A 9,045-nucleotide genomic window follows, 5' to 3' on the forward strand; every position below is an offset into this window, starting at 1 on the left:
CAGCAGGCAATAAATCCCGGTAATACAAAAATCCTGATTTGTCTTAAACGCTAGATTTTGGGTTATGTATGTATTGCATAAGTGCAGTTTGAATGCGCGGGGGGGGGGGGGGGGGGGGGTAGTAGGGGTAGTAGAACGGATCCTTGAGCGCTGACCTCAGAAAACCTCAGGCCTGACCACGTGACTGAGGACTGAATGGCCCGGAAGGAATGACACCAACTCTTTCCAGATCAAGACCGGCAAGATGGTGGCGGACGCGCAGGTTCGTGGCACAAATACAGTTTTGTCGTCGCGCATAAACCGGAGATGCGGTGTCGTATTCAGAAGCCTTTAAAATACCGAAGTTTAAGGCTTGCAGACGCCGCGATGCGGTTCTGTAGGGCACCGTGTCCTTTTAAACGTAACGATGAAGTTAAGCTAGCTAGCCTAGCCGGCTAACACTACTGCTCAGGCTAACCAGGTTAGCCTGCTCGCCCTCGGCTGCTTAAATAAAGAAATAACTAGATAATTCTACCTAATTCGCGAAGAAAACTATATAGTTAGTGTCGTTATATATATCGCGTTTATACAAGTAACTGTGGCTACCGTTGAAAGCGTTTGCAGAGTCGCTGGACGTGCGCCTGAAATGTGATGAATCAGCTGCTGTAACATCGCGCTGTTCGGCGACATAGTTGAGCGAAATGCTGGATTTTCTGGCTTTAACAACGTTTAGCTAAAGGGTAACCGTGCGGAGAGTAGAGCAAATCGAAGAGTGGGTGATGGGCCGAGATACAATAGCACAAATACATAAATACTGACTCCTAGTCAAATGTCCAAGTCAACTAGAAATGGCATGTGTGGTCAGGTGCACTTATCAGAGAGCACGCCGTTGGCTCTGCAGTCCAACTGCTGCCAGCAAGACTGGAATTTAACAAAATCCCTCCCGCCCCGATAGCTGAAGGTCGCGGTGGTTAGAGCGGGGGTTTTACATCTTACCTCTTGCCATTTCTGCATTGGAGAGTAAGCGCAAGCACTTTTTCAGTGGCATTAACCATGTCCATCTCTTTATAGTGTTGCACCTGAGAACGTTCAGTGTATGAGGCTCCGGGCAACGTGACAAACATGGCCTGCTCTGATGTGTGTGTGTGTGTGTGTGTGTGTGTGTGTGTGTGTGTGTGTGTGTGTGCGCGCGCGTCATGGCAGGTTTCAGACACGCTGAAGAAGTTTGCTGTGAAAGTGACCACATCAAGTGTTAAAGAGCGCAGGGAGGTCTTTGGAGAGCTGAAGGAATGCATCAGCGGAAAGAGTGAGTGTTCTTGAGAATGAGAGAGAGTGTATGTATGTGTGTGTGTGTTCCCATAAAATCGAAGCTCTTCAGAAAGAATTCTGCTGTTGCCTCTGATTAATTGTCTCCGTGCATTGCTGCATTCCTTTAGGCCTGCCTGAGCCGGCCATCAAAGGCCTGTGTAAGCTCTTTTGCCTCACCCTCCATAGATACAGGTGAGGGGAAACCGAGGTGTCCTGTTTACCTTAAAACCATCCGCATGCCAGAATGTAACGGGTGTTAAAGCCACGAGTGACCTGGGTGGTGCGTGTGTGTCAGGGACGCGCCCTCGCGCCAGGCTGTGATGTCCGTCATCGACCTGCTCGTCCAGTCGCAGCCCGATGCCGTTGCCGCTTACCTGCCTCCAGGCCTTCTCTGTTGCGGCGTCGTCAGCAAAGGGGTGGCGCCCGGGTAAGACCACGCACGCCCGTATGATCCACCGCGGCGATGGCGTGGTGACGCGTTCGTCGGTGGTGACCTTAGAGCCAGCAGTCACTCTTCTTTTTCTGGTTTGTTCTCCGTTTGCACAGGAAGAGCTCAGCATCGGGCGCCTGCTGTGCCCTCTTGTGGACGTGCTTGGTAGCGCGCAAGGCCTTCCCCAGCACGGAGAAGAGAGAGGGGCCGCACTGGAAAAAACTCGTGAGTCAATTCTGCTGAGGCGGTTGTGTTGGGTGGCACCGTCAGGCCTACATACTGACCTTAAATGATTCCAGATGGCACATGCGATTAAGAAGGTGTTAATAGTGGAATGTGTTGCTTACACGTAATTACACGTTCAGTCTTCTGAGTCTTCAGTGCGGCTACACTGCAAATTTTGGGTTTTGTTTCTGCTCCGGCACCCATTTTAAAAACAAAAGGGTTTATTAACTCATGAGTCAAGTCACGTGTTTTGGGAGCAGGGAGCACAAAACTAAACTGTACACTGCAGGGGTACACCAACCGACTGGGGCGTACTGACCCGAAAACAAGCGAGAGGCTGAATCTGTTCCCCCACTGGTTGTCTTTGTGTTTGCGGGAACAGGTGGAGGTGCAGAGTCTGCTCCACGCCGAGGTGGTGGGCGGAGCATCGCGGAACGCCATCAAGTCCGTCACCAAGAGGCTCAACAAGCTGTGGAAAGACGTGAGCAGTTGCTTGTGTGATCGGTCGCCCGCTCACGAGCGTAGCCTTTTAACCTCACTCGCTCGCGTCTGTTAACCGTGAAGCTCGTTGTCCGGGCTGGAGTGCGCCTGAGTCTGAGAGTTGTCCCCGTGTTTCCAGAGTCCGTGCCTGGTGGATCAGTACATGGCTACCCTGCTGAGTCTGGAGCCCAACCCCTCATCCATGCCGCTGCTGGCCGCCTGTGTGGACGCGGCTGCCACCCAGAGGGACTTGGCCACCATCGACAAGCACAAGGTGGGAGTCTCTCTCTCTCTCAACCCCTCTCTCTCTCTCTCTCTCTCTCTCTCTTGCGCTCTCTCTCTCTCTCTCTCGCTCTCTCTCTCTCTCTCTCTCTCTCTCTCTCTCTCAACCCCTCTCTCTCTCTCTCTTAACCCCTCTCTCTCTCTCTCTCTCAACCCCTCTCTCTCTCTCTCTCTCTCAACCCCTCTCTCTCTCTCTCTCTCTCAACCCCTCTCTCTCTCTCTCTCTCAACCCCTCTCTCTCTCTCTCTCTCTCTCTCAACCCCTCCTCTCTCCTCTCTCTCAACCCCTCTCTCTCTCTCTCTCTCTCAACCCCTCTCTCTCTCTCTCTTCTCAACCCCTCTCTCTCTCTCTCTCTCTCTCAACCCTCTCTCTCTCTCTCTCTCTCTCTCACACCCCTCTCTCTCTCTCTCAACCCCTCTCTCTCTCTCTCTCTCAACCCCTCTCTCTCTCTCTCTGCGCTCTCTCTCTCTCTCTCTCTGCGCTCTCTCTCTCTCTCTCTCTCTCTCTCTCTCAACCCCTCTCTCTCTCTCTCTCTCTCTCTCTCTCTCTCTCTCTCTCTCTCTCTCTCTCTCTCTCTCTCTCTCTCTCTCAACCCCTCTCTCTCTCTCTCTCAACCCCCTCTCTCTCTCTCTCTCAACCCCTCTCTCTCTCTCTCACCCTCTCTCTCTCTCTCTCTCTCTCTCTCTCTCTCTCTCTCTCTCTCAACCCCTCTCTCTCTCGCTCTCTCTCTCGCTCTCTCTCTCTCTCAACCCCTCTCTCTCTCGCTCTCTCTCAACCCCTCTCTCTCTCTCTCTCAACCCCTCTCTCTCTCTCTCTCTCAACCCCTCTCTCTCTCTTGCGCTCTCTCTCTCTCTCTCTTGCGCTCTCTCTCTCTCTCTCTCTCTCAACCCCTCTCTCTCTCTCTCTCTCTCTCTCTCTCTCTCTCTCTCTCAACCCCTCTCTCTCTCTCTCTCTCTCTCTCTCTCTCTCTCTCTCTCAACCCCTCTCTCTCTCTCTCTCTCTCTCTCTCTCAACCCCTCTCTCTCTCTCTCTCTCTCTCTCTCTCTCTCTCTCTCTCTCTCTCTCTCAACCCCTCTCTCTCTCTCTCTCTCTCTCTCTCTCTCTCTCTCTCTCAACCCCTCCTCTCTCTCAACCCCTCTCTCTCTCGCTCTCTCTCTCGCTCTCTCTCTCTCTCAACCCCTCTCTCTCTCGCTCTCTCTCTCAACCCCTCTCTCTCTCAACCCCTCTCTCTCTCTCGCTCTCTCTCTCTCTCTCTCAACCCCTCTCTCAACCCCTCTCTCGCTCTCTCTCTCTCTCGCTCTCTCTCTCTCTCGCTCTCTCTCTCTCTCGCTCTCTCTCTCTCTCGCTCTCAACCTCTCTCTCTCTCTCTCTCTCTCTCTCTCTCTCAACCCCTCTCTCGCTCTCTCTCTCGCGCTCTCTCTCTCTCTCTCAAAACCCCTCTCTCGCTCTCTCTCTCGCTCTCGCTCTCTCTCTCGCTCTCTCTCTCGCTCTCGCTCTCTCTCTCGCTCTCTCTCTCGCTCTCAACCTCTCTCTCTCGCTCTCTCTCTCGCTCAACCCCTCTCGCCCCGTGTTGTCCTAGGCGGCCCTGCTGGACCTGTACACGAAGACCGTCCTGATGAGCAAGACCCGGCCGCAGCAGCACATCCTGGTGAGGGGGGCGTGGCCGCGGGGGCGGGGCTGTGGGGGCGGGGCCGATTCGAGGCTCCTAACCGAGCACTTTAAATGTTCCCGCCTTCAGGACAGAAGTGGGCCGCTGCTCCGCCACGTGACCCATGCTGAGTTTAAGGAGCTGCTCCTGCCCACGCTGCAGAAAGCCCTGCTGCGCAGCCCGGAGAACTGCATCCAGAGTAACACACACACATATTGCACATGAAGAGAGTGTTTGAGAGTAGCATGAACGCGCGCGCGTACTGCACACGAGGAGAGTGTTTTGAGTGTTTTCTTCTCCTCCTGTCTTTAGCCATCTCCTCCATGCTAGACCAGCTCACTCTCGACCTCAGCCAGTATGCTATGGACATTGGGAAAGGCCTGGCCAGTACGTTGTCGTCCCCCTCCTTATATTTCTTTATATTTCTGAATTTGTATGTGTTTGGGTTTTTATTTCTGTGTGCGCACACGTGCATGCGTGTGTGTGAATCTTTCTGATTGTGTGTGTTTCTGACTCTGCATGCATGCGCGTGTGTGTGTGTGTGTGCGTGTGCGTGTGTGTTTCAGGCCAGCTGAAGGCCAGTAATGCCGAGCTGATGGAACAGGCTGTGCAGGCTGTGCAGAATTTGGCCCAGCAGTGCAGCGACCCGAGTGCTGTCCACGACCTGGTGAAACATCTCTTCAGCATCCTCACAGGTCAGCGAAACACACGCGCACGTCTGCATGCCTGTCCACACGGTGCCTCTGTCTCTTCCGTACGATCACGGCCGGTCTCCATTGGTTGCAGGCTCGGAGGGGAAGCTCACTGCTGTCGCCCAGAAAATGAACGTCCTGTCAGGTAAGCCGTGCTCCATACCTGTCTGAACGGCAAGAGGTGTGTGTGTGTGTGCGCACGTGTGTGTGTCAGGCATGTGATGGGCTCTCTGTCCAGGTCTCGGGGGCTGCAGTCATCATGCTGTCTCCGGACCCTCCGGTCAGGCCCTCAGCTCCAGCGTGGCCGTGCTCTTCATACCCCTCCTGCAGCAGGAAGGTGAGGCTCCACCCACCCCCCCCCCGCACCACGCCACCGCCGTGACATCTCGCTGATCCGGTGCCGTTTGCGTGTACGTGTGCGTGTAGTCCACGAGGGAACCCTGGTGCATGCCGTGGCAGTGATGTCTCGCTGGACAACACGTCTGACTGTGGACGTGCCGGCAGCTCTTAGAGACTGGCTAAAGAAAGCCTTCACGCTGAAGACGTCCACCTCACCTGTACGCCACACGTACCTGCAGGCCATGCTCGGAGTCTTCAAAGGTCAGTAAATGGCGTTTGAGAGAGAGAGCGAGCGCTCTTTCCTTTTTGGCGGCAAATGATTTTCCTTACATGTCTTCTGTGGATTGTCATTCCTGACACTCTCTCCGTCATGTCCGACGCTCTGCCATGTCTGACGCTCACACGCTCTCTCTCTCTCTCAGGGGACGCCCTCAGTCAGGCCGTGGACTTCGTCCCTCTCCTCGTCCAGGTGGTGGAGAAGGCGGCGGCACAGAGCTCCCAGCATGCCCTGCTCACAGAGGGCGTGGCAGCTTCGCTGCTGCTGGCGCGCCTCTCCACGCTCAACTCGCTTCCCGGTGAGGTGCTCCTCGACGCTGCGTTCCACTGGCCCGTCTGTCTGCTTTGTTTTTATTTCCCCAATCGTGATAATATCCATGAAGTCTAAATACAAGAATTGCCCAAGTCTGGTTGTGATTGAGCCAGAATGGCTGACTCGTGGCTTGTCGGAGCATAGCCGTGGGCCCGCCGTGCTCATGGTTACGCTGGGCGTTCCCCGCCGAGTTCCTCCAGCCGCATCTGTGGGTCTTCACGGGGTGTGTTGTGTCCGCAGAAGCTAAGCTCGCCTCCTTTTGGAACCTGATCCTGGATGAGAAGAAGCCGCTCTTCACCACGGAGAAGTTCCTCTCCCAGGCCAGCGAGGAAGGTGGGTGTGCGTGCGTTCGCGTGTGGCGCCGCGATGGCTTGGCCCTGTGGCGAGTGGAGAGGGCTGACCTTTGTCTTCTGTCTCTCACCCCCCCAGCGCTGTGCACAGTCCTGCAGCTCTGTGAGAGACTGTTCCTGGATCAGCCGCACAGACTCAACAACAGCAAGGCCCAGTGAGTTCAGCCAGGGAAGAGCCAGAATCACGCCCCTGTCCACGCCGCCTTCATGATCCCTGACTCTCTCTCTCTCTCTCTCTCTCTCTCTCTCTCTCTCTCTCTCTCTCTCTCTCTCTCTGGGTGCGGGGGCTGGTCTGTTTAGGATGTACCATCGTGCCCTGGCGTCCGTGCTCCTGTGTCGGGTGTGGCGGGTACGGAAGTGTGCCCAACAAAGCGTGAAGAAGCTTCTGTCCTCGCTGGGCGGCTCCGGCCTGGCCCACGGCCTGCTGGGAGAACTACGTGTCCTCATTAACAAACACACAGTAGGCCTGCTTTTCCATGGAAACGTAGAAGTTGGGAATACAAGGGCTCTTCCAGTTTCCCGGTTCATCCAGTGCGTTTTCCAGTCCATCCTCTTTCTCAGTCCTTTGCGCTCCCTCAGGTCCTGCCCCTCGAGGCGCTCCAGACCGAGGCCGGGGAGACGAGCGAGCTCGGCCGCACGTACGTCCCCCCGCGGGTCCTTCTGGAAGCCCTGTGCACGATCTGCTCTGCGGCTGGCCAGTGGGGCGACCCCGCCGAAGCCAAGAAACTGGCGCTTGACCTCCTCGTTGTCAGCCACCACCCTTCCATAGGTCAGCCGCCACCACCGGCTCTGAGGCCGTAAACGTGTGGGTCGGGGCTCGCGTCGGTCCTAAAATCACTCGGAAACTCAAAGCGTTCCCGAAACCTGCCGAGCACAAGCCTCGCGGGGTCATTAGACACCTACCGTTATTGAATGTTAGCATTTGTTTTCAGACTGAGTAAAAACCTCCCTGCAGCTTCCCTGCAGGATTAAAAATTGAAAATGGAATGAAAGGTTTTACCTTTTAAATTTTGTAAGTGTATTTGTAGCTGATTGTTGGAGTACGACGAAGACAGCCAGCCACCGTTAGCAGTCCAATGAATAGTGTAGAATGTGTACTGTAGCAGCTTATGATCGGGGAACGGAGACCCCCCTCCCAAGAGAGCGCAGGGACACCCAATCACCACACACGATAGACCAATCAAATTTGAAGATGGTTTGAAATGTGTAGCACTTTTCTACACTGAATACATGCATCAATGTGACTCTCAAACGTGTGTGTGTCTCTCTCTCTCGCTCTCACTCGCGCTCTCTCTCTCTCGCGCTCTCACTCGCGCTCTCTCTCTCTCGCGCTCTCTCTCTCTCTCCTGCAGCTGCAGTGGCTGCCAGGAGAGATCTTTGGCCCGTGCTGCTGGCCAGCATGAAGATCGACGCGGCTGAGTTTATCGACAGCCACCTGAAGCGCATCCTGCCTCTACTGCTGGAGGGAAACGCTGACACGCAGGTCTGGCCATCCCTCCGTCTCCTGCATCAGCTGAGACTCGCCCGTGCCTCTAAGCTTAGGAAGCAGCGACTAACTCGCGACTAACGTTTGAGCTTCTCGCCACCGGTGTGGGTTCTTTTAAAAACGTTTTAAAATTGCATACTAGTGCAGTTCGCAAAGTTTGAATGACGAACGGGAGCTGTTAACAGTGCCTAACTGGAACGTGGCTTGTCGGCAACTTTAGTCCGTCCTCGTCGATCACGAGGTTCCTCCGCCATCGCCTGTCCCGGCCGAGCCGCGGAAGCCATTCCGGAAGCCTCTGCTTCCTTGGTGGCGGGACTGATCCTTTTTCATGCAGAGGTCTTTGCCATTTTTCCTACTCTCCATGTTGCTGTCAGCCATGACGCTGTTTTCCCGGGCTCCCTCTAGCACCTGGTGGCGTCATCCAGGAAGCACCGGAATGTTCCGGTCTGAGGAACATGCCCCTGTCCCTCTGTGTCCAGGCCGTGCGGAACGCCGTCGGCGAGCTGTCCGCGCTGTCTCCCGATAAGCTGCTGCCGCACGTGATGGAGCACGTGACGCGGGCGCTGTCCAACCCGGCACTGGGGAGGGTGATGCAGCAGGAGTACGCCATCTTGCACACGCCGGAGGGGGAGCTGTACGACAAGAGCATCATCATGAGGTAGGCATGGCGGGGGGCGGGGCTGTTGCAGCCACATGGCCGTCTACAGAATGTTCTGTGCCGCTTTCTACTATGCAAGGTGAGGTTTTAACACTTTAATAAAATGTCAGTCACAGTTGATAATTGGGGAACCTGCCTGATTTACAGTGAAAATGTATTCCAGCTCAAGCAATTGCCTAATCAATTTTATTATTTTCCCATTTTCTAGAAGTTACAAACTACTAACTTTAATATATTGTCTAATTGGTTCATATAGGATTTCTAGTAAACACAACTAGGAGTGAAATAACAATTTGTTTGCAATGTGCATGAGGTAAACAACATACAAATAAAGTGACCTGGGTGAATAATGCAAATTAATAAGGAACAGGTATTGAAGAGAAAAACAAAACACACTTGGCAAATAACAGGAACAAACGCCACAATTTGGACGTTCTATTAAAATAACAACACATTGCTGGCTGATTCATTTAATATTATAGTAGGTCAAATGGCAACTTGTTACTGTGTGAGTCTGTGTGAAAGAGGAACAGATATCTCTGTGAACACATCTCTGTGGCATGAGAGAATCTGATTGTC

General features: G+C 54.1%; 1 protein-coding gene across 1 annotated transcript in view; it reads left to right on the top strand.

Moving 5' to 3' along the window:
* Positions 1-208: 208 nt before the first annotated feature.
* Positions 209-9,045, top strand: part of gcn1 (GCN1 activator of EIF2AK4) — a 22,257-nt gene continuing 13,420 nt past the window's right edge. The window contains exons 1-21 of the mRNA XM_035522203.2: positions 209-262; positions 1,183-1,285; positions 1,416-1,479; positions 1,583-1,714; positions 1,834-1,942; positions 2,325-2,423; positions 2,562-2,696; positions 4,284-4,352; positions 4,443-4,551; positions 4,665-4,739; positions 4,919-5,047; positions 5,139-5,189; positions 5,283-5,381; positions 5,471-5,644; positions 5,806-5,958; positions 6,213-6,305; positions 6,402-6,477; positions 6,623-6,782; positions 6,902-7,091; positions 7,675-7,805; positions 8,288-8,466. Coding sequence (XP_035378096.2) covers positions 245-262; positions 1,183-1,285; positions 1,416-1,479; positions 1,583-1,714; positions 1,834-1,942; positions 2,325-2,423; positions 2,562-2,696; positions 4,284-4,352; positions 4,443-4,551; positions 4,665-4,739; positions 4,919-5,047; positions 5,139-5,189; positions 5,283-5,381; positions 5,471-5,644; positions 5,806-5,958; positions 6,213-6,305; positions 6,402-6,477; positions 6,623-6,782; positions 6,902-7,091; positions 7,675-7,805; positions 8,288-8,466 — 2,348 coding nt within the window. The 5' untranslated portion in view covers positions 209-244. The remainder of the gene's footprint in view (positions 263-1,182; positions 1,286-1,415; positions 1,480-1,582; positions 1,715-1,833; positions 1,943-2,324; positions 2,424-2,561; positions 2,697-4,283; positions 4,353-4,442; positions 4,552-4,664; positions 4,740-4,918; positions 5,048-5,138; positions 5,190-5,282; positions 5,382-5,470; positions 5,645-5,805; positions 5,959-6,212; positions 6,306-6,401; positions 6,478-6,622; positions 6,783-6,901; positions 7,092-7,674; positions 7,806-8,287; positions 8,467-9,045) is intronic.

The sequence above is a fragment of the Electrophorus electricus genome, chromosome 25, assembly GCF_041902795.1.
Source record: "Electrophorus electricus isolate QZ-2024a chromosome 25, ASM4190279v1, whole genome shotgun sequence".
Taxonomy (NCBI): Eukaryota; Metazoa; Chordata; class Actinopteri; order Gymnotiformes; family Gymnotidae; genus Electrophorus; species Electrophorus electricus.